This window comes from Rhinopithecus bieti, unplaced genomic scaffold, assembly GCF_001698545.2.
Source record: "Rhinopithecus bieti isolate Rb0 unplaced genomic scaffold, ASM169854v2 scaffold_31787, whole genome shotgun sequence".
Classification (NCBI taxonomy): Eukaryota; Metazoa; Chordata; class Mammalia; order Primates; family Cercopithecidae; genus Rhinopithecus; species Rhinopithecus bieti.
In genome coordinates this window covers 6,044,494-6,069,848 of record NW_016814655.1, presented here as the reverse complement: position 1 = coordinate 6,069,848, position 25,355 = coordinate 6,044,494, and the positions used below count along the sequence as shown (strand labels likewise).

Sequence of the window (25,355 nt, the reverse complement as noted above, 5' to 3'; positions counted from 1 at the left end):
TAGGCCTACCAGATTGCTCACTATCAAAAAATGCTATCACCACAGAAAGATGATGTTACGAATTCTGCTTCTAACTTCCAATGAAAATTCTTTCAAATGGAAATCAAGCCTTAGTGTTTGTCGATATTCATTTAGTTATTACAATAGCTAATATGCCACCTTGATCTTGAGGGCACTTGATGGACTTTGGAATCTGAAAGAAAAAGCTCTCTGCAATACAGCAGGCTATGGACTATAATGCTGAAAATACAACTGACAAAGAACAGTAGCCATCTGATATGAGCACTTATCTTAATAAAACCTTGAGAGGATTCCAACAGCTTTTTTATATCTAGTTGCAGACTTTTCTTGTGGTCCTACTGTGGTTGTGCACTTCTTAATGATGGAGATATGTATGAGAAATGTGTCATTAGGCAATTTTGTCATATTGCAAACATTATAGAGTGTACTTCTACAAACCTAAATGGTATAGCCTCCTATACACCTAGGCTATATGGTATACCTATTACTCATAGGCAACAAACCTGTACACCATGTCAGCATACTGAATACTGTAGGCAATTGTAACATGATGGTGTTTGTGTATCTAAACATGTCTAAACATAGAAAAGGTATAGTAAGAATACAGTACTATAATCTTATGGACCATAGTTGTTTGTATGCAGTTATTGACTAAAATGTCATCACATGGTGCATGACTGTACTTTGATTTGGCCCTAAGGGAGACCAGTTGGTATATGTAACTTTTTGCCTTCATATGAAGCAAAGGGATTATTAATAAAGTGGTACATTCATTTATAGACAGTTTTCTAGAAAGCCTTTATTAAGTATTGGAAACTGTGGGGAGGGATAGTGGGGAAATTATCAGAAGAGTTGATGTGAAAGAAATGAGGCGTAATGAAACAGAAAACTTCAAGAAGGCATTACTAGGGCTTCAGATCCTAGTGTCAGCCATGAAGAAGGCTAAGACCTTAAAGTTTTTAAGGTTTTAAATTATTAATTTTAGAGTCAGCATGTAGAAAAGTCAGAGAATCATAGTATTACCTGTGTACCTGTCACTCAGAATGATAGCATTTCTTTACATTAAAAACTCAGTTGTTTAAGAAAAGTTTGACCCATTCTTGGGATTATAGAATATCTTGCTTGCTCAAATAATATTGTGAAAAATGTTTTTTTAAATTCAAGGGCCGGGCACAGTGGCTCAAGTCTGTAATCCCAGCACTTTGGGAGGCCAAGGCAGATGGATCACCTGAGGTCAGGAGTTCAAGACCAGCCTGGCCAACATGGCAAAACCCCACCTCTACTGAAAATACAAAATAGTTGGCCAGGCATGGTGGCACACACCTGTAGTCCCAGCTACTCAGGAAGCTGAGGCAGGAGAATTGCCTGAACCCGGGAGACAGAGGTTGCAGTGAGTGGAATGCACTGCACTCCAGCCTGGACAAGAGTGAGACTCTGTCTCAAAAAAAAAAAAAAAAAAAGATTTATGCTTAAACTCCAATATGATGGGTTTTAAGTAAGAACATGTGAAGAATTAATCTCTTTTTAAATTTATGTACGCAATTTTATTTTAACTTACAGTAGAACTGGATTATAGACTCAAAGTATAAGAGCCAGACTGAGCTTCATTTCAGATAGTCCCATCCACTCATGTTACAGATGAGCTCCCATGCCAGTAGATACTTCCCCCAGGTTATATAGCTAATTAGTGATTTAGACTGGGCCTAAATCTCTTTAGCATCATGTTGCCTCACTTTTGCTTTCAGGCTATATTAAAACATTTATGTCAACTGTAAGAAAACTTTTTCATGAATAGTTTGTTTCCAGAGCATCAAATTTCAGTATGTATTCCTTAAATGGAAAATAGAAATAAACTACAGTGTTTGATACATAGAAAAATTCCATGGAAAAGAGTTATTAGTACCCTTGAGCCTCGTATTTATAGTGCTCCACATGAACTTAAACCACTCCCAGGTAAAATAAAAAGGTTAGATAGTAAACCAAAAAATGTCTTTATAGAAACTATTTCGTGCTCTAAGAAAAGCCAAGTTCTTCAAAGAAAGGAAACAAGTCCTATTTTTAAATCAAGTGCATAAATTTTATGGAGGTGACTGTCTTCCTGATTTTCATTTTCTTATTACAAGCCCTCTTCCCAGAAAACACCTACACAAAACCCCTGGTGGGAGTTTGTCCCATTCTGGGTTAAACAAACAAACAAACCATTTTTGGTAACTCTCAGAATTCTATGTCTTTTCTCAGAAAGACCAAAATCTTCAATCTCTAGTCTATGAAACCCCATTAAAAATGGTGCCCATGTAGGGGACATATAACTAACCTCCAAAGTTACAGGGTAGTAGAGTTTTTCTGCCTCTCTGGGAGAAAGAAAAGTGGATGCTGACAACAGCCAGAATTTTAGTCTGGTTTCTGCCCTGGCTCTGTCTTTGCTGTTTCTAAAACAATGCCACAAATCAGAAGGAAGCAAAATGTACTCTGTGCCCTACAGGATGTTAGCTCTTTGGTATAAATTGTTAAAGTAGATTTTAAAAATTAGAGTAACGCACTGAGCGTCTTTTTATCATTCCGATAATTTCCTTGCTGTTCTTCCTTCCTTGAAGTTGGGTGTTATGGGAAAACATTGTAGCAATAGCTCTGAGAGATTGAAAATGATTAAAAAAAATCAATGTGCAAATGTCTTTTACTCCATATTGTAGAAGATCTTTGAGGGCTTCCTTTTGCTCTTTTCTATCTTCTTCAATTATTAAGTTTCACGAAACATTAACCTGCTGTTAAGTCTTCATTCCTTTTGGAAGTTCAGTTTTACTGTGGTTCTTAATTTTTTGCATACCAATCTTAGAAAATGGATTAGATTGCCAAATTTGGGTGCCTATGGACGTAGCATCAGTATAGTGATAGTAGCATCCTTCTTGGTGAGAGAAGGGGACTCCAAATATGTTTACACCCAAGACATTTTACCATTGTACTCACAGAAAGCAATACCCACCTCCTCATTCGTTTAGATTAACAGTTCAGTGTATCAAATATTTTTGAGCTGCTGTTATGTAGATACTGAAAACTTATGTGATAATCTATTTTAAAGTGAAAGTTTTTGGACATAAAATTATTGTAAAAGCAAAGAAGTATGTATTTAAATACAGTGAAGCATTAAGCTAATTATAATAAGTAACTATGTAGATTACAATCGTTTCTAGTTAAAACTTATCACAACTTATGCCCTTACTATGTGCCAGGTACTCTTTCTGAATACCTTTATATTTATTATTTTATTCTTAACATTAGCCCTTCCAGCTAAGTATGGTAACTATCACCATTTTATAGATGAGAAATTTGAAGCCCAGAGAAGTTAATTAATTTATTCAAGATTACACTCCAGGTAAATAGAAGAGCTGGGATAGAATCAGTCCCAAATTATGATTTTTTAAATGATATTCTTTTACATAAACAAACTCCTTCAGAAAGACATTTAAGCTGGCTTCAGTGTGGCACTTTGGGTCTCCGGTGCATATGTAAACCTCTTTTGGTTATAGAAATGCGTTTATCCATCTATGCAAAGCAGTCTTGGTCTTCTACATTTAGTCCTGACTTGGAGCTTCATTGTTGTTGAAAAGAGGAAGAGGACCAGAATTTCATTTTAGAAAAACTGTTCAGTTTATATAACAACTGCATTTTGAAATCTGAACTTTACTAACTTGTGTGAACCTGAGCAAGTTATTTTGATCACCTCTGCTGAAAAAACAGATGCTGCGTCTGAACTAAGCTTTTCCTGGATAAATTAAGAAAACAATTACCAAAGTATTCTAGAGAAATGTCTTTAGTCCTTGATGTTCCCAGGGTTATTAAAGTTTTACCTGAAGATAACCAAGACTTCCAGAAATTACAAGTCATTTACTTCATTCACTGCAGCTAAGAGAGGCTTGTGCTACTGCCTTATAGGATTATTTCTTGCTGCATTTAACATGCATTAACAAGCATTTGAAAAGAGTTGAATTTCTTCTAGAAAGCTGAGTTGGCTTCTTGAGATCCTATCCAAAAAACTTTATATTTTCCTAATCCCGGTTTTAGATAAAGCTTCTCAAAGGCTTTTTTCAGGAGCAAGTTTTACCAAGTTGTTGAGGCCTTTTTATAGAACACAGAAATCGAAGGATTAGAGCACAAAGAGGAGCAGCGTAGTTTTTTCCTTCCGTATTTAAACCCAACTGTATTTTCCCATGCACTTTTAACTGTTTTACATGTGCCTGTGTGTTTTCCTCTGACATCTGATGTATTCCCTACTAATGTTAGAACTGAATTTTCTGATGCTAACTAAAGGGAAGTAGGTGTTGGGGGGAAGTTGGGCAGAAGACTCAGTTTCAACTTTCAGCATCACAGAAATTTTCTTCTGGTAATCTTAACATTATTTGACATCTAGGTGAACAACCTCCAACTGAGGAAGTTATACAGAAAGAACAACCAGATTCCAGACAATTAAACTTTATTACTCTGCCTGAAACATTAAGTAGTGGTTTAAAAAAATAGTTTTTCATCTCCTCTCCCTCTTGATGTTTATTGTGTAGGAGAGGATGTTTGTCCAACAAGCATATTGCTCCTCTTAGAGCAGATGAGCTTGGTAATACTAGGTCCCTTTTGCATTTGGTTATATTCATTCTCCCCCTTCCCACCTATTTCTTACTTCATCTTTCCTGTAGCCATCTCCCTCCATCTCTTCCCCAGCTCATCATCTCTCCCCCTCCCCATCTTTTCCCTAGACCCACTTATCCCTCTTCCTTCATCCTTTTCCCATCTCTCACCCACCCCACTGCCTAGTCTCCACTGTCCATTCCCCAATCCTCACTTTTGTCATTCCTCTTCCTCTCCTACCATCTTCTCTAGCCCCAGTCCTTCCTCTCTTCCTTCCTTTCCTCCTTCTGCTTTCCCATTTTCCCCCTTCCCTTTCCCTTTTCTTTCTCTTCTCACTTCTCCCTCTCCCTTTGGCTCTCCTTCCTTTCTCCTCTTTCCTCCCTTCCATTCTGCTCCCCTCATCACAATAACCTATAATTCTGTGTCCTCCAGGATCAGATCTTGAATTCTCTTAACAGCAAAGATTAATTTTGCTTGCTCTGATCAATTTTATATTATGAACAAATAATTCTCTAGATGGCATAGATACACTCCCCCTCCCCCACATTCCATTCTTCAAATATTTGACTAATAAATTTTTAAAAAATTCTTTTTTTTTCTTGAGACGAAGTCTCACTCTGTCACCCAGGCTGGAGTGCAGTGGTACAATCTCAGCTCACTGCAACTTCTACCTCCCGTGTTCAAGCAATCCTCCTGCCTCAGCCTTCCAAGTAGGTGGGATTACAGGTGCTCACCACCATGTCGACTAATTTTTTTTTTTATTTCTATTTTAGTAGAGATGAGGTTTCACCATGTTGGCCAGGCTGATCTCGAACTCCTGACCTTAAGTGATCCACCTGCCTCAGCCTCCCAAAGTGCTGGGATTATAGGCATGAGCCACCATGCCTGGCACTTGACTAATAAATTTTTAAATAGAAAACAGAAAGATATATACCCCCCAAAATTTGAACATTGTCTCTTTGTTGATAGTTGAAATTATGGGCAATTTCCATGTTTTTTGTATTTCTGAATTTTTCATATTTACTAAAATGTGTCTACTATAAATGCTATTTTTTGAAAATGAATTAAACATTCTTTGCTTGACCTCTCCCCCATAGATCTGTATTTAATGAAAGTGAAAACAAAATGACTCAGATTTGATCCTTTTTGAAGATGAATTTGGTTTGGTATTTTGATGTTCAATTTTCCGATTTTTTTTTTTTTTTTTTTTTTTTGGAGACAGAGTCTCGCTCTGTCGGCCAGGCTGGAGTACAGTGGCGCTATCTTGACTCACTGCAACTTCCGCCTTCCACGTTCAAGCAATTCTCCTACCTCAGCCTCCCGTGTAGCTGGGACTACAGGTGCCGGCCACCACACAGCTAATTTTTGTGTTTTTAGTAGGGACAGGGTTTCACCATGTTGGTCAGGCTGGTCTCGAACTCCTGACCTCAGGTGATCCACCCGCCTCAGCCTCCCAAAGTGCTGGGATTACAGGTGAGCCACCGCGCCTGGCTAGTTTTCCAAATTTTTTACCTTTCAAAATGGGTGGCACTTTGAACTGAAGCATGAAGCCATCAGCTCATTGGCGCTATTGCAGCACATGGTGAATGTTAAATACAGTTGCACAAGTGAGGCTTCAACTCTTAAGTCCTATAAGACGTTTCCTGCCTTTCTCTATCCTCCCCAAATTTAGTGCATGTTTTTTTGTAATATTTCAGTATTAGAGTATTCAGTCTGATAGACTTGACAATTTTTATACAGATTTGTTTTCAGCTCTGTTATCAGTCTTGGGAGTGGGGAGGACAGGCATTGATGAGCAGCAGTTCTGTTGTTGTTATATACCTTGTGTATTGTCCTTGGTAGTGTTGGTTATAAAAAGTGTGACAGTCATGCTGTACCAAGCCAAGATGCCAACTCTGCCATAGTTAAATGTTAAAATTCCAAGCTCGGATTCAAAATTGACCAAAAGGAAATCTTTGAGCAGACTGTTTCAATCTCAGTTGACTCACCCTAGGTATGGAAGGTGATGGCAAGGCTAGATGAAGTGCTCTAAACAACTGAAGTTTACTTATTTCCTAGCTATAGTGTACTCATTGTTTCACAAAGAGTTAAATGATGTAGTTAGTGAATGGTTTTCTAGCTGCAGGGGTTTTTGAAAAGAGATCTAGGAATTCTGAAGTTAATTGAATTCTTCAGGCACGGACTCACAGTCTCTGAAAAAATTTGAGTGAGCAAAATTCTTTTGCTTTGCTCCTAGATATAGTTCATACCATGTCTTAGGAATCCAGAATTATTTTTTGAAGGATTTTATGCCTATATATGCTGATTGAACATTTAATAAGATAACTATGACATTTTAAAAGATTTTATACAATGTATTTGTTCCTTTGCATTGCCCTTCTCCCTGTTTTTTCTTCTCCCACTTCCCCAAGTCTGTATCACTGGTGCTTTTTCCCCATTTTTTCCCATCTTGTGAGCAAAGTTTTAACAGTACGTAGAAAGTTAACTGCCTGGAGTCTTTTAAATATAAGTAACACGCAACCAGTAATAAGCTGTCGGTTGATTTTTTGCTGCCTGCAAAGAAACATAAACACAGCGCTCATTTCTGGCAGGTTTTTACTGTCAGAGTTTCTCCTATTATATTTATCTTACAATTTGCCAGGGGGTGAAGTTATTAAGTTTTAGCAGCAGCCATCGATCAAGTTCACAAGTTAACACGATAAAGGCTCTGTGCCGCTCCGATCCGGGGAAATGATGATCCTCACTCGGTAATTAACTAAATGAGAAAGTTAAATCTTACTTGAGAGCTGGGAGAGATGAAAGAGAGGTGTTTGTCAGTTTCTCAGTGGAAATTAGAAGCAGTTTTCTGCAATTCCCTAAGCTGCTGCTCTGTCATATTTTACATAAGCACTGGGAAAACGTCTTGTAATTAGTGCTGTCATGGAAGATTTTTTTTTGCTGAAGGATGTTGGAATAATTCATTAGATTATCAAGAAAGGCTTGTGTCCTGAAATGATTAGCACAGTGAAATTTAAACCATTAACGATAACAAGTTTAGAGCTTGCTGCAGTGCAGGGGCACCCGGGGTATGTCTATGCCTATTTCAATCATTTCTTATAATTAAACATTATGTCTTTTTTCCCCCCCACTACTAGGACCCATCCAAAAATCCTTTTAAGGTGGCACTATCTACATCAGTGGGTTTACCAGCCTTGGAGGTGTGTGTAGTTAGTAGTTATAATAATGCAGCAGTAAATTAAACTGCTGTGAGTTTCTTGGTTTAGAACAAAAGAACCTATCACCCTGGAAGCTATGAAGTTGCATGAGGGGGCCAATAAACAAACAAGAGTCTCAGTTTTGAAACCTAAAAATGTTAAATGACTATCCTGTCCCTTTAACTATGTCAGAAATTAGAAAATAATGAAAAACTGCTTTGTTATGAATTTGATGAATTTTATATATGACTTTTCCTATAGTTAGTAAATAGAAAAAAAGATGGGCAAGTGTCCAGTCATTAAATTGTTGTATATACTGGGACAATGTCAGTTCATTTCCTACTGGGTTTTATTTAAAGGAATTGGAATGACTGCAAGCTTTTTCTTGTTGGTTATTAGAAATCATTCAGATTCATAATGTGAACTTTCCCTCTGCTGACAAATCTGCCCCTTCCTGTCTTCCATGTTCACTAATTAGATCTGACATGTTTATGAGTTCACCTAATATGTAATCATATTTAGTAGCGGCTGTTAAAATATTAATACAATAATCCCACTGAGAAATACGATGTTTATTTCTGTTGAAATGTGTGCCCCATTCTATATGTACCATTTTCTTTTCATTTGCACTCCCGCTTCCCACCCTACTCCAGAAAAAGGAATGGACTACTACTTTGATCTCTGAGAGTTATAAAGTTTAAGAACTAAAAGTAAAATGTTAAAAGTTATCCCACTTTTGAGTATTCATTTCCTTTTTTCTGCATGTTCAATTTGTGACTAAATTTCTTTCAATTTATCTTGAAATCCGCTTGTAAAAGAATGCTCAGGTGCCAGTGGGCTCTATCCCTTCTGGGTTCCTTTTCTTTTCCATTCTACCTCTTGAGAAATGTAGGTCTCCCTGCTATCACCATCTTCATCACTAGGTGTGCTTATCTCTTTCCATTCTAATAAAAATGTAGGCAATCCTATTTTCTCTCAGTTCAACCATGACAATGGCAATGTGGACTTTTTTTTTTTTTTTTTGAGACAAGGTCTGTCTCTGTTGTTCAGGCTGAAGTGCAGTGGCATGACCACCGCTCACTGCAGGCTCAACCTCCCAGGCTCAAGTAATTCTCCCACCTCAGCCTCCCAAGTAACAGAGACTATAGGCATGCACCACCACACAAAGCTAATTTTTTTTTTTTTGGTAGAGATGGAGTCTCACTATGCTGCCAAAGCTGGTCTCAAACTCCTGGGTTCAAGCAGTCCTTCTGCCCTGGCGTCCCAAAGTTCTGGGATTACAGGCATGAGCCACCATGCCTGACTGACTTTTTTTTTTTTAAAGATGCTTTTGGCCAGGTGTGATGGCTCATGCCTCTAATCCCAGCACTTTGGGAGGCCGAGGTGGGAGGATCACAAGGTCAGGAGTTTGGGACCAACCTGGCCAACATGGTGAAACCCTGCCTCTACTAAAACCACAAAAATTAGCTGTGCGTGGTGGTGCACGTCTGTAATCCCAGCTACTTGGGAGTCTGAGGCATGAGAGTTGCTTTTACCTGGGAGGCGGAGGTTGCAGTGAGCCGAGATTGCACCATTGCACTCCAGTACTAGGTGAAAGACAAGACTCTATCTTAAAAAAAAAAAAAAAAAAAGATGCTTTTACAAAGAAATCAAAGGAAAATAATCGGAAAAAGATCTTTAAAGCCATTGTTTTTAGATGTTTATTTAACTGAAGCCTGACAACAGCCTCTAGAGAGTATAACGTAGACTTTAAAATCTCTTCCCTTCCCCTCAAAAATCCTTGTAAGTTTTGCCTTGTTTCTCCTGGCCACAGGAGCAAGAACACTGTTCTATCCCCATCCAGATTAATGTACCAGACTGAATATCTAAAGGGTCAGCCTTCATGAGGTAGTAAAGTATTATACTAAAATAAATGTATATTATGACTCAGACTTATAATTCTCAACAGGGCGTTTCTCCTTCTCCTTCATCCTCTGTCGTGAGAGTTAAAATACCTTTCTTTTAAACATTTCCTAATCTGCCTATTCTAGTCCTGCCATAGTCACATTTTGCCTGGATTATTTTAACATCCTTCTAATTGATCTTTCTTCCTCTGCTTTTGCAACTTGCTCTTATTATCCTCTCTTGACCTTTCCAGCCCCTGTCCATTCGCTGTGTGGCAGCTAGTATAAATATTTGTAAGGCACAAATCAGACGATGGCATACGTGACTATTTCAAAACCTACAAGGGTTCTCCTTTACACTTCAAATGAAATCTAAACTCTGTAGGATGGCGTAGAAGACCTTATATTATCTTACCTCCAGCCACCTTAATTCCCGCCATTTTTCCTTAATTCCCACCATTTTTGTATTCATTCTGCCCAACCACACTGGCCTTCTATCTTTCACCTGAACATACCATTGCACTAGCTCTTCCTTCTATATAGAAGGATCTTCCCCAAGATCTTCACAAGACTGATGTGTCATTCAAATCTCAGCTCAGGTGTCACCTCCTTTAGAGGCATTTCTTGACCACTCCAATTAAAGTAGGCTGCACTCTTTACTTCTTTTCTTTTTCCTTTTTTTTTTTGGAGAGATGATCTCACTCTGTTGCCCAGTCATTCAAGCAGTTCTCATGCCTCAGCCTCCCAAGTAGCTGGGACCACATGTGCACACCACCATGCCCAGCTAACTTTTGTATTTGGGTTTTTTGTTTTGTTTTGTTTTGTTTGCGACAGAGTCTCACTCTGTTGCCCAGACTGGAGTGCAGTGGGCAATCTCAGCTCACTGTAACCTCTGCCTCCCAGGTTCAAGCAAGGGTTCACACACCATCAAGCCCTGCTAATTTTTATATTTTTAATAGAGACAGGATTTTGCTATATATGCCTGGCCAGGCTGGCCTTGAACTCCTGGCCTCAAGTGATCCACCCACCTTGGCCTCCCAAAGTGCTGGGATTACAGGCATGAGCCACCATGCCGGCTGTATTTTTAATAGAGACGAAGTTGCACTATGTTGACTAGGCTGGTCTCAAACTCCTGGCCTCAAGTGATCTGTCCGCCCCAGCCTCCCAGAGTGCTGGGATTGCAGGCATGAGCCACCATGCCTGGCCCTTTACTCCTTATTTTATCTTTCTTTGTTTTCTTCACAATCCTTACTGGTCTGAAATTAACATATTTATGTATGGTCTTTCTCCACTCCTCCTCAGAGAAGGCAAAGACACTTTGTATGCCTGTTCACAGCAGTTTCCCTATTACCTGGTAAAGTGCCCAGGATAGAGTAGTCACTCAATAAACTGTTGTTGGTTGATTGAAACCACTGAAGTTCCAGCTTTAGTCAAAATTCTTGTCCCGCCCCTCCTAGGCTGCAGCCTGATCCCCTGCAAAACCCTTGCCTATTTTATTCTTAAATTAATTCAGCATTTAATCATTATATCCCCTTTCCCCACCATAGTTCTCAGAGCCTTTCCTTAAAACCTTTCTCGAAGCCAAATAGAATCCTTAGATATCTTTTATCATTTGCATCTTTCTTGTCATAAATGTTTTCTTCATCTAGTCGTTGCAACCCCAGTTCTAAAGAGTGTCCTATGTCTGGAATGTCTTTCTCTACTTACTACACCCTTGCTTTTGGTTAAAGCAGGTTTTGCATGCAAACTAGAAATATTTGTCATTTCACCATGAAGTTCAGTCAGTCCACTGTGTATTTCCCAACCTATACATAATACACTTAGTAAAGTCAGCGTACTTAGTATTACAGTGATAGTTGATGGTCAAGCCAGTTGGTGTCTGTAAGTGTCTATTTTTCCCTCCTGGCCCAGGCTGCAGCTTCAGAGAAATTCATGGTAATTTTGAAAGTGGTACATGAAATATATTTTCGGAGATGAAACTAGCCCCTAGGCTTTGAGAACTAAGCTGAAGGACAGTTCTAGAAATACTTAACTCCTCATTTAGTGTGCTTGTCACCTGACAGCTTCTTTCTTTCTTGTGGCGACAACTGTTCACTGTAAAAAGAAAAGAAGAAGAGGGAGATGTGCATGGGGTGGCAGAAACTTAGTGTTACCGTTAAGCTGAGGCTGTTTGTCAGCTTTCCAAGACACTTGAACAGTAGTGGTTGAGTCATTAGGCTTTTGTTGGGAAAGCCAAATCAATTCTACTGCAACCAGTAACCATTATATCTCCCATATCCTCTAGTATACAACCTTTTGATTTTTTTAATAATTGAACTTTTTCACTGTGTCCTTGTAGATTTTCAGAAGTTCTCAAATTGGAATTTTGCTGCATTTACTTTAGATAATTGTAGAAAAATCTGTATTGGAGAATGGTAGAAGAAAGGGGCTTGACAACAAAGACCTTTATCTTTAGATTTCTCTACAAACGTAACACCTTAGTTACAAATAAAATTCATCTTACAGTGGATTTATCTGTAGGAATACTCAACCCTTAGAAGTTTTTTAAAATAACTTTATTAAAATATAATTTACATACAATAAAATACACCCATTTTAAGTATATAGTTCAATGAATTTTGGCAACTTGTGTAACAATCAAGTTAGAGAACATTTTCATTGTCCCAAAAACATCCCTTGTATCCTTCCCCAGTTAGTCTCATCTCTACATCCAGCCTCAAGCAACAACTGATCTGGTTTTCTAACAATTAGAGTTACTGTTCCTAGAGTTTCATACAAGTAGAATCATAATGGACTCATTTGTACTTGGCTTCTTTGATTCAGCATGTTTTTGAGATTCATCTTTATCATTTTGTGTGTCTGTAGTTTATTCTTTTTATTGCTGAGTACTATTCCATTCTAAAGCAACATCACAGTTTGTTTGCCAGTTTATCTCTTGATGGACATTTGGATTATTACCATTTTGGGTTTTTATTAATACAGAAGCAAAAAACATTAATATACCAGTCTTTGTGTTGAACTGTGTTTCATTTTAAGGAGGTAAATACCTAAAGTGGAATTGCTGGGTTGTTTGGTAAGTGTATGTTTAAACTTTACAAAAAACTGTCAACTTGTTTTCCAAAGTGATTGTACCATTAAACATGACTGCCAACAATGTATGAGAGACCCAGTTGTTCCTCATTCTTGTCCGCACTTAGTATTGTCAGTCTTTTAAATTTTAGCCATTCTAGCAAATGTGTCGTAATGTCTTGATATTTTAATTTGCATTTCCCTAATGAGTAATGATGTTGAACATCTTTTCATATGCTTATTGGCATCTGTGGATCTTTTTTTGTGAAGTATCTGTTCAAATCTTTTGCCTATTTAAAAAAACAGAGTTTTTAAAATTATTATTATTGAGTTTTAAGAGTTCTTTATAGATTCTGGATACCAGTTCTTTGTGAAATACATTTATTGCAAATGTTTTCTCCCAGTTTGTGATTTGTCATTTTTATTAACTGTTTCTTTTGGAAATCATGTTTTGAACATTGCCACATGCCAATTTACTGACTTTTTTTTCCCTTTTATAATGTTTGCCTATTCCAAGAACATCAGGGTTTTCTCCTGTGTTGTCTTTTAGAAGTTTTATAGTTTTAGCTCATATATATAAATCCAGAATTGAGTTAATTTTCATATATGGTATGAAGTTAGGAACAAACTTCATTTCCTCTATGGATATCCAATTGTTGAAAAGAATCCTTTCCCTATTTTTTATTATTATTATTTTTATGTTTTTGAGAAGGCTCTGTCACTCAATCTAGAGTGGAGTAGCATGATCTAGGCTCACTACAACCTTTTTAGTAGAGACGGGGTTTCACCATGTTGGCCAGGCTGGTCTCGATTTCCTGACCTCAGGTGATCTGCCTGCCTCAGCCTCCCAAAGTGCTGGAATTACAGGCGTGAGCCACCGTGCCTGGCCTCCCCATTGAATTATCTTGGCATCTTTCTTGAAAGTCAGTTGGCTGTATGTATTTCTGGACTCACTATTCCGTTCCATCAATCTACACTTTTGTCCTTACACCAAAGCCACACTCTCTTGATTACTATTATATATCTTGAAATTCACTAGTCTGACTCTTCCATCTTTTTTCAAAGGGTTTTGTTTGTTTTTTCTTTTGTTTTGTTTTGTTTTGTTTGAGACACTTTTACTCTGTTGCGCAGGCTGGAGTGCAGTGGCATGATCTTGACTCACTGCAGCCTCTGCCTCCTGGGTTCAAGCAATGCTCCTGCCTCAGTCTCCAGCGTAGCTGGGATTACAGGCATGCACCACCACACACAGCTAATTTTTCTGTTTTTAGTAGAGACAGGGTTTCACCCTGTCAGCCAGGCTGGTCTCAAACCGCTGACTTTAAGTGATCCACTTACCTCAGCCTCCCAAAGTACTGGGGTACAGGTGTGAGCCACCACACCCAACCTTTTTTTATATATTCAGGAATATTTTGGTTAAGTTTAGGTCCTTTGCTTTTCCTTACAAATTTTAGAATCAGCAAGTTAATTTGCCTGCTGAGACTTTGATATTGCACTAACTCTATAGGTTGTGATTTGGAAAGAATAAACATCTTAATAGATCCAATTTCTGAATATAGTGTATCTCTCCATTTATTTAAGTAAGTCTTTTTAAGATTTCCCTCAGTGATGTTTTATAGTTTTCAGTTTATAAGTATTACACAAATTTTATCAATTTTTTTTTTTTTTTTTTTTTTTGAGACTGAGTCTAGCTCTGTCTCCCAGGCTGGAGTGCCGTGGCATGATCTCAGCTCACTGCAACCTCACCTCCCGGGTTCAAGTGATTCTCCTGCCTCAGCCTCCCGAGTAGTTAGGACTACATGTACCACCATGCCCGGCTAATTTTTTGTACTTTTAGTAGAGATGGGGTTTCACTTTGTTAGCCAGGATGGTCTTGATCTCCTAACCTTGTGATCCGCCCACCTCTGCCTCCCAAAGTGCTTGGATTACAGGCATGAGCCACCGTGCCCAGCCCTAAATTTTATACTTATTTCTGAGAATTTTATGTTTTTATGGTACTACAAATTGTATGGGTGGATGTTTTCAAAAAAAGCTTTCTTTTTTAATAAGTGTAGGAGTCACTCTCAGGGTGACTAGTGACCTGAAAAGGGACACAAAGGGGACTAGTGAGTCTCGTGATGTTTCTTGATCTGGGTTTTGGTTATGTGGGTATGTTTACCTTGTGAAAATTAGTTGAGTACGCTTAAGATTAAGCATTTTTATGTATACTTTAATGAAAATTAAAATAGAAAAAATATATAGTGAAAAAGAAGAATATACTTTCAAAAAGAGAGGGAAAGCTCAGCTCCAACAGTGTTATAAGCTCATTAAGTGTTGATTGGCAGAACACTTGACTGTATGCTAGGTGGTGTGCTAAGCATGCTTTTCATGAGGGTTTTTTTTTTTATTTGTTCCTTACAAGAACCCAATGAAATTGAACCTATTATTATCCCCATTTTGTAGATGAGAGAATTAGACTCAGAAAGATCAAGTTATTTATTCCATGTCACACAGCTGCTAAATTGAGGAGCTAGAATTTGAAACCAGGTCTTTTTACTCCAGGGCCAAAGCTTTTAAAGCAATACAGTATGGGGTAGCGGTTGAGAGTAACCCATTTGATAATGGATCTCAGGTATGTGTCTTTCTGCCTCATCAAAAAATACTCGTTTTAAGGGGTGGTGACTAAAATGTATACCAGCTAGAATAGCCCAGAACAGTTGATAAATATGTGAAATCTCAGTTTATACTTTATGTCTAATAACCAAATGTTTGATTCCCATTTATGATTTGATCGTTGAAAGTATCACAAAGTCTTGACTTATCTTTAGCTTCTGCAGTAGGATGCCCAAACTTTTTAAATCCTTAGGCAGTTTTATCTAACAGTCTGATAGCCACTGATCAAAGCGTGACTCCTCATGATTGTAGCAATATCTCATTTATTTAATGTGTAAGTGGAATAATTTCAGTAAGTTGCTGATTGTTCTTCTGTGTTACTGGCATTCTGGTCTTTATCCAGAAAACTACTCCAGTAGCACCCGACTCATGTCCATTTCCACCTTTTAAAAGACAAAGGGTGCATTTTAAAAGGCAAATATATTAAAAAAAAAAAAATTATAGAGTTTTGGAGGTTTTCATTGTTGGGATTAGAAGTGGCATTTGGTCAAGCTTATAAGCTTGCCTGCGTGTTAGTTCTCTAAATCTTCGCATTTCATGAGTTTTCATTTCTGAGATACAAACAAATACCCTACACAAAAAGCAGCCCTAAAGTCCCCTAAGGCCTGTGTCCAACAAGCTTCTTAGTAATCATTTTTAGTCTGTATCATAGGCAACAGTGGCATTTATGCTAGAAAACATCCACCTCAACACACCAGGATTACAGGTGTCAGCTCCTTCTGTGTATATAAAATGACCTAATCCCATTCTTGAAAATATGCTTTCAGCTATGTATCTTTACTTTGTAAAAAGGCCTGTGTTTAGGATTTAACATCTAGAAAATAAGGCTCAAGAGTTCAGGGCTGCAGTGAGCTATGGTCACACCACTGCACTCTAGCCTGAATGACAGAGCAAGACCCTGTTTCTAAAAATAAAAGTAAATAAATAAAAGAAAATAAGGCAAGCTTGAGCCTTGAAATGAATTATCTAAATTTGGCACAGTTTTATAGCATGTTCCACGTTGAGTATGTCTAAGGAGGGATGAACTCTATGGTAACATGGGTCTTCCTGCCACATTTGGGTTGCCTTAAGTAAATATGCCAAAGATCCATCAAATTACTTTGAAAAGTACCCAGTTGTACCCATTTGTAATTATCCTTTAAAGAAAATCCTACTTTCTTCAGAGTAGCAAAAGTTTCTATTGATTTCTGAATCTTTTCCCAGTGTCCCCCAGCCTCATACTTGGGTATGATTTTGTCTCCTCCTTTTTTGTCATACTCATATCCAGTCGATCAGCAAATTCAGTAGGATCTGTCTTCAGAATTATACACTGAATCCCAATTATTTCTCACCACCTCTGTAGCTACCACTGTGGTCCAAGAGATTGTTCTCTCTTCCATGGACTATTGAAGTAATGTCTTAATTTACCTACCTCCTTCTATTTTGTGTGTCCCATATAGTTTTAAAGGACCACATAGCAATGGTCTTTTTTTTTTTTTTTTTTTTTTTTTGAGACGGAGTCTTGCTCTGTCCCCCCAGGCTGGAGTGCAGTGGCCAGATCTCAGCTCACTGCAAGATCCGCCTTCCGGGTTTACGCCATTCTCCTGCCTCAGCCTCCCGAGTGGCTGGGACTACAGGCGCCTGCCACCTCGCCCGGCTAGTTTTTTGTATTTTTTAGTAGAGACGGGGTTTCACCATGTTAGCCAGGATGGTCTCGATCTCCTGACCTCGTGATCTGCCCGTCTCGGCCTCCCAAAGTGCTGGGATTATAGGCTTGAGCCACCGCGCCCAGCCAGCAATGGTCTTTTTAAACGGTGTCAGATTGTGTTGCTATTATGCTTCTGAGTGTTTGCCCATGTGGCGCCTCTGTATGGCTTCTCATCCTCAATACCTGTCTCTCTCTCACATTAGCCTGAGTTTCTCACATGGTAGCTCAACGCTCTAAGGAGTAAGCAGAAGTTGCCTGGGCTTGGAAGTCCCAGAATGGAATGCAACTTCCTCCCCATTCTCTTAGTCAAAGCCCAGATTCACAGGATAGGACATAATCTCCACCTTTTGATGGGAGGAGTAGCATTCATGTAGAGGTAGGACTGGAGTTGCTGGGGCCAATCTGTGGAGATTAGCTACCACCACCGGAATGACCAGGATTATTTGACCCAGGCTACTTCTCTAACCTTAACTTTTCCTTGCTCACTCTATTCCAGCCACATCAGACCCTCTTGTTTCTTGAACATGCCAGGCCAACTGCCACCTGGGACCTAAGGTCTCAAAATTCCCATTGCCTAGACCATTCTTCCTTGCTGTCTAGTCCTCATTTCCTTCATGTCTGAGTTAAAATGTCACCTTTTTTTCAGGAAACTATCTCTAACCACTTAGACTTAAATAATCATATTAGTTTTTTGTTAATTGCTGCCTAATAAATCACCACAAACTTAGCAAGTTAAAACAACACCTATTTATTAGTTCTGTGTATAGTTCTGAGGGTCAGAAATGTGCCACATAGTTCCTGGGTTCTCTGTTCAGAGTATCTCAGGGCTTAAATCAGTCAAGGTGTTGGGCTGGACTGAGTTCTCATCTGGAAGCTCTGAGGGAAAATCCTCTTCTCAGCTCTTTTTTTTTTTTTTTTTTGAGATGGAGTTTCGCTCTTGTTGCCCAGGCTGGAGTGCAGTGGTGTTATCTCGGCTCACTGCAACCTCCACCTCCTGGGTTCAAGCGATTCTTCTGCGTCAGCTTCCTGAGTCTAGCTGGGATTACAGGTGCCTGCCACCACACCTGGCTAATTTTTTGTATTTTTAGTAGAGATAGGGTTTTGCCATGTTGGCCAGGCTGATGTCAAACTGCTGACCTTAGGTGACCCACCCACCTCAGCCTCCCAAAGTGCTTGGATTACAGATGTGAACCACCACGCCAAGCCCTCAGCTCATTCTTGTTGTTGGCAGAATTCAGTTCCTTGCCATTGTAGAACTGAGGCCCCCATTTTCTTACTGACTGTCAACTGGGGGCTCCTTTCAGCAGCTAGAGACTGAGACCACATTCCTTGCCAGCTGGCCCCCTTCCTGCTCTGCAACCCGTTGGAGCAAACTCTGCTTTTAAAGCCTCATATAATTAGGTCAGATCCACCAGAGTAATCTCCGTATCTTAAGGTCACCTGATTTGGATCCCTCTTTTAATCACAGCAATAGCTACATTACTGTTTGAACAACTCAGAGAAGGTATGTGTACACCAGGGGCCAATAATCTTGGGGACAGCCGGGCGTGGTGGCTCACGCCTGTGATCCCAGCACTTTGGGAGGCCGAGGTGGGCAGATCACCTGAGGTTGGGAGTTTGAGAACAGCCTGACCAAAATGGAGAAACCCTGTCTTTACTAAAAATACAGAATTAGCTGGGCGTGGTGGTGTGCCTGTAATCCCAGCTACTCAGGAGGCTGAGGCAGGAGAATCACTTGAACCTGGGAGGCAGAGGTTGCAGTGAGCCGAGATCATGCCATTGCACTCCAGCCTGGGAAACGAGACAAACTCTGTCTCAAAACAAACAAAAAAAAGAATCTTGGATACCATCTTAGAATTTTGCCTACGACAATAACACATACTTTTTTCCTGTTCCTTTATCCTGCTTTATTTTTCTTCATAGCACTACCTACATTATATTTTCTAAGTATTTGCTTGTATTTTGTTTGTTTGTTTGTTTTGGGGAACAGAGTCTTGCCCTGTTGCCCAGGCTGGAGGGAAGTGGTGCAATCTCAGCTCACTGCAACCTCTGCCTCCCGGGTTCAAGCTATTCTCCTGCCTCAGCCTCCTGAGTAGCTGGGATTACAGGTGTAAGCTACTGTGCCTGGCTGCTTGTGTTTTTCATGTGCCTTTTACACTAAGAGTATATGTTAGTGATGTTAGAGACTGTCATTTTTGTTGTTATATTCCTAGTACCAAGGACAGTGTTTGGCACATTGTAGATGCTTAGTAAATACTTCTTGAATGAGTCAGTTAATAAAAAAGACTTCATGGGAAATACAGAATATTTTATTTTATGGAAAAGGGTAGATTGAGCGTATGAGTGTTATTTTAGCTTTATGTTCAAAAAGATACCACAGAGTCTCAGAATATTCTTTGGTTTCTCTTTCCATAAAGGCCTTCTTATTTGACAATTAAAAACCAAGTTGTTGGCCAGGCACGGTAGCTATTGCCTGTAATCCCGGCACTTTGGGAGGCCGAAGCGGGCAGATGATTTGAGGTCAGGAGTTCAAGACCAGCCTGTCCAACATGGTGAAATCCCGTCTCTACTAAAAATATAAAACTTAGCCAGGCGTGTTGGTGGACACCTGTAATCCCAATACTTGGGAGACTGAGGCAAGAGAATCCCTTGATTCTCCACCTGGGAGGTGGAAGTTGCAGTGAGCCAAGATTGTGCCAGTGCACTCCAGCCTGGGCGACAGAGCAAGACTCTGTCTTAAAAAAAAAGCTGTGATGACAGGGCACAGTGGCTCACACCTGTAATCCCAGCACTTTGGAAAGCCAAGGCAGGAAAATTGCTTGAACCCAGGAATTTGAGACCAGCCTGGGCAACAAAAGAAGACTCCATCTCTACCAAAAAAAGTTAAAAATTAGCTGTACATGGTAGTGTCCACCAGTATAGTCTCAGCTACTCTGGAGGCTAAGGTGGGAGGATCGCTTGAGCCCAGGAGCTAGAGGCCGCAGTGAGCTATGATCTCACCACTGCACTCCAGCCTAGGTGATAGAGTGAGACCTTGTCTCAAAAAAAAGTTGTGAGCAAGTAATTGTATAACTATCCAACAACTGTTGTATACAAGAAAAAGCAAATTAGATTTTTGGCTTGCTAGTAATAACATGCTTTCAGCTTTCGGTTTTTATTTGTGTATCTTCAAGTATTAAGAATGTCTTCTGCAAACTTTTGGAAATGGATGCTTAGTCTTCTGGTGTTATAGCTGATTTACCAACTTTGTATGGTGTTTCTGTGGTTTTCCACGTAATTGCTAATAGAATAACAGAGTCGGCTCAATTGTGTAGACATAACATAGCATGCCATACCAGAAAATCATGTATATTTCCCTCATTTTCAATACTAATCATTTTGTTTCTTTTATCCCCCTTCTATAGACAAAACTTGCCAATGGCACTTCCAGTATGATTGTGCCCAAGCAACGGAAACTCTCGGCAAGCTATGAAAAGGAAAAGGAACTATGTGTCAAATACTTTGAGCAGTGGTCAGAGTCAGATCAAGTGGAATTTGTGGAACATCTTATATCCCAAATGTGTCATTACCAACATGGGCACATAAACTCATATCTTAAACCTATGTTGCAGAGAGATTTCATAACTGCTTTGCCAGGTATGTCTACAAGTGTTTGTAAACCATGAATTTGCTGTGATGATAACAGAACTAAATCTCCAGCTATATATCTGTCTTTAAAAGTCTTTATTGGCTTGATTTTATAAGATTAAGTTCCTTAACTGTACCTTTTGGTGTAAAGCTATTTTTTTTTTTTTTTTTTTTTTGAGACAGAAGGTCTCGCTCTGTGCGCCCAGGGCTGGAGTGCAGTGGTGTGATCTCAGCTCACTGCAAGCTCCGCCTCCTGGGTGTCACCGCCATTCTCCTGCCTCAGTCTCTGAGTAGCTAGGACTAGAGGTGCCCGCCAACCACGCCCAGCTAATTTTTTGTGTTTTTTAGTCAGAGACGGGGTTTCACCATGTTAGCCAGGATGGTCTCGATCTTCCTGACCTTGTGATCGTCCCAGACCTCGGCCTCGCAAAGTGCGTAGGATTAAGGCCTGAGCCACTGCACTCAGCAGTATAAGAGCTTTTTGAAAAACAAAACTCTAGAAATAAAAGACTCTTTTTTGTTTTTTTTTTTTTTTTGAGGCAGAGTCTCACTTTGTCGCCCAGGCTGGAGTGAGTGCAGTGGCGTGATCTCGGCTCATTGCAACCTCTGCCTCCCAGGTTCAAGCAATACTCCTGCCTCAGCCTCCCGAGTAGCTGGGACTACAGGCACCTGACACCATGCCTGGCTAATTTTTATATTTTTAGTAGAGGCAGGGTTTCACCATATTGGCCAGGCTGATCTTGAACTCTTGACCTCCAATGATTCACCTGCCTCGGCCTTCCAAAGTGCTGGGATTACAGGCATGAGCCACCGCACCCAGCCGAGACTCCTTTTATCCTATCTTCTTACTCATGCCCTTCTATTCAACCTATTTTTACCCATACATAGGTCCAAATAAAATCTTTTCTGAGGTGTTACCTAGTGTAAGATGTGTCTTTTATAATATTTAGTTTCAAGATATGTTTATGTACTTGGATTTGTATTTATATGAGAATATATCAACAGAATATTGAAATTCTACAGATGAATAAGAAACATTTTAACTGAAGTTTTAGAAAGAAGGATATCTCATAAGCCTCGTTGTGGTGTTACATAACTAAATATAAAATGATATGTAAAATCCTTTTTTTTAGGGTGCTGTGGTTTTTCTGAATGCTTATTTTTTAAAGGGCTTATTTTCCTGACATAGCATTCCCCCCAATACTGACACCTAGAACACTTCCAAGGTGTCAGTGTTTGGGGGGAATGCTATGTCAGGAAAATAAGATTCTTGTGTATTCAAAGTTTTAAGAGGAAAAAATCATACCAACTTGAATGAATCTTATCTTAAATATCATATCTTGTTAGGGGAGGGGGTGTTGTTGTTTTCCAGTTATAGAAGTTACAGGAAACTTAGAAAATATTTAAAAACATTTCCTAGAACCCCAGCATTCAGAAAGAACTAGTGATTTGCTATATTATTAATATTTTGGCAGGTAGCCTTTCTGTTTTGTCTAAGTATGTGTTTTTATTTTCCTATAAAGCTTTGATCATAAATATTCTGTGACCATTTTTTCTGAATACATTCTCTTCATGTATTTTCTGAATGTGTGTTCTCTTAAAACATACTTTTCAGTTGTTGCATAATATTCTTTACAATGGTTGAAGCACATATTATTTAACCCCTTTATTATTTAGGTAGTTTCAAAATTTTTTCCTATTGTAAACCATATGATGATGAATTTTTATACATTAATCTTGTGGGAATCCTACGGAAAAAAATACAGACATGGAATCGCTATATATTAAGGAATATGAACATTTTTAAAGGCTTTTAATACATGGTGCCAAACTATCCCCTGATAAAAATATACCAGCTCATAGCCTCCCAACTATTAATACTACTTTGTTTTATATTTGCTAATTATACCTTTTAAAATTTTGTTTTTCTGAACTAGGAATTTAAGTTGCTGTTTAAAACAAAAGAAATACCTATTTATATCTTAGGAATAACCCCTGTAAAAACTGAATTTTACCTATATCTTTTGTTAAATAGAATAGATTTTTGCCCCCTCTTTACTCATTGGATTTTGTTTTAGCCATAGGCAAACAGTTTTCTTTGTACAATATGTGTGTACCTCATTACTTTGTTCTCCCCAATCACTGAGACATGTTACTATCTCAAGCTTGTACCACTAAGAATTGAACAGGAGTTGATTAGACCTGTGTATCCTTTACCTAATATTGATCCCTGGTGTGTGTCCACTGACCACTCTATGAGGTATTAAATCATCAATCTAATGCTTTATGGCCATTTAAACTTACAAACCTATACCATCTGGCTATGTTTAGTAAACCAAACTACTTCAAAAAGTGCCTGTAGTCCATTAATGTAATGGGTTTGTTTGGAGTGTTAGGTGAAATTACTTCCAAAGACTTATTAAAGGTACGTGAAATGATCAGGAGCAATTTGATGGCACCCATGAAAAACACAGGACAGCATTTTGGAAATTTCTGATGGTGTAGAAAGTTTTAATATAAATCATACCATTACTGTATTTTACATAAAGAACTAGTTATTATACCTTTAATTGGCTTTTGTTCATGTTCCTTTAATAAGAATTGGGTAATGCACGTCTCCATCTGCTTATGCTTAAATATGAACATGTGATGCCAGCCAAACAAAATCCGTTTAATGCTTTCTTTCTCAAGTCTGCTGAAAAGTGTGACTGATATCCATACTATCTTTATATGATATGATTCAGGGGAAAGGCCTAAAATGAAATGCCATGTTCTCTTTCTTCTTAAGTTTGTGCCTACGGGAGTAAGAGTATGAAGGAATTCTTCTGAACTATTTAAGTCTATAGAAAACATCTGATATGTACTTTGTAAACAGAAATAACTTTGAATGTTTTTATCTCAATTGTGAATGTAGAACAGCAGGCAAAAGAAGTTTTTTTAGTGAGTTCATCCTATTTTATAGGATCTTTTCTTCTGAGACCTCAATACAGATTTGGGTGTTGGAGAACTTTAATTGGGAAGCCTTTCTGGTTTATACGCCCCAGGATCTATTCTCCACTGTTTTTCTCTGCACCTCCTACAAAATATTCTCTGAAATGCTAACCAAGTTATCTTTTGGTCTGGAATTTTTTTCATTTTTGCTCAACTGTCATTTAGGTTTTATAGCAGCAGCTACTCTCAAATATAGTTGGTGTTGTTGTTGTTTAATCTGAAATTAAACTCATTCTTGAACTTAAACATACATCTCTGTCTTTCTCTTGGGATATTTCCATGCCATTCTGTATTTCCTTCTTCTCTCCTTTCTGCATGCCCAAAATTCTATAACCCAGCACATTCTGACTTAGTGCCTCTCCCCCAGTACATTTAAAGGATATTTCTTTAACCGAACAGCTTTGGAACTGCAGCAGTAATAGAAACAGAATGAGAAATGGACCTAATATAGAGATTTGGGGGGGTCTGAATCATAGAGTTTGAGATGCCATCCATAGAACATCCCCTAGTGCTGAAATCCATATAGATAGATGTGAATTGTTTTCTGGAATCCTTTTTATTTTTAATGTCTTGGGGGGTTTGCTGGTTGTTAACTTTAACTTCCTTATCTAAAGGAAGATGGAAAATACTGTTCATTTCTGTAACCTTATGGAAAAATTATTGACACTCATTTTACCCAAGCCTCTGTTTGAAAAAGAAACCGGACCACACTAGGGACAATGATGTGCCTTCATAGCAGAACAAATGCTGTTCTGTTTTAAAGGACCTTTTGTAAAAAATCATTCACCACCCTCTGTGTTCTTTTTCTTTGCCTCCTCCCCCTACTGAAAGCTCGGGGTTTGGATCATATTGCTGAAAACATTCTGTCATACCTGGATGCCAAATCACTATGTGCTGCTGAACTTGTATGCAAGGAATGGTACCGAGTGACCTCTGATGGCATGCTGTGGAAGAAGCTCATCGAGAGAATGGTCAGGACAGATTCTCTGTGGAGAGGCCTGGCAGAACGAAGAGGGTGGTGAGCCTTTAACTTTTCTTACTATTACACAGCTTTAGGACCTAGCCATTCACAGTCACTGAAAGATTTTTGGGGAGCCAGTGGGACCACTTCTCATTTAATATGGTGATTTTGTTGATTTGCAGCTTAAAATGTAACAGAGAACAAGTGCTCATGTACTCAGCAGTTTTTCTTCTTACCTGTCACTCACAGAATGACATGATATTGTATTAATACTGCTTTGCAAAAAATAATGGAAAGTTTACCAGCCCTCCTGTTTAAAGCATTCTGTTATCTGGGCAGAAGTTGGTATCCTGCCGCTGGGTACAGTGGTTCACGCCTGTAATCCCAGCACTTTGGGAGGCCAAGGTGGGCAGATCACTTGAGGCCAGGAGTTTGAGACCAGCCTGGCCAACATGGCGAAACCCCGTCTCTACTAAAGATTCAAAATGTAGCCGAGTGTGGTGGCATACACCTGTAATCCCAGCTACTCTAGAGGCTGAGGCAGGAGAATCGCATGATCCCAGGCGGTGGACATTGCAGTGAGTGGAGATTGAGCCATTACACTCCAGCCTAGGTGACAGAGCGTGACTTTGTCTCAAAAAAAAAAAAAAAAAAAAAAA

At 39.0% G+C, this 25,355-nt stretch overlaps 1 protein-coding gene across 8 annotated transcripts in view; it reads left to right on the top strand.

The window, feature by feature from the left end:
* The window catches only part of BTRC (beta-transducin repeat containing E3 ubiquitin protein ligase), a 219,764-nt gene that overhangs the window by 158,057 nt on the left and 36,352 nt on the right, over positions 1–25,355 (top strand). For all 8 annotated transcript variants that reach the window (XM_017851814.1, XM_017851812.1, XM_017851808.1 and 5 more), the window contains 2 exons: positions 20,522–20,753; positions 24,567–24,753. In XM_017851814.1, coding sequence (XP_017707303.1) covers positions 20,522–20,753; positions 24,567–24,753 — 419 coding nt within the window. The remainder of the gene's footprint in view (positions 1–20,521; positions 20,754–24,566; positions 24,754–25,355) is intronic.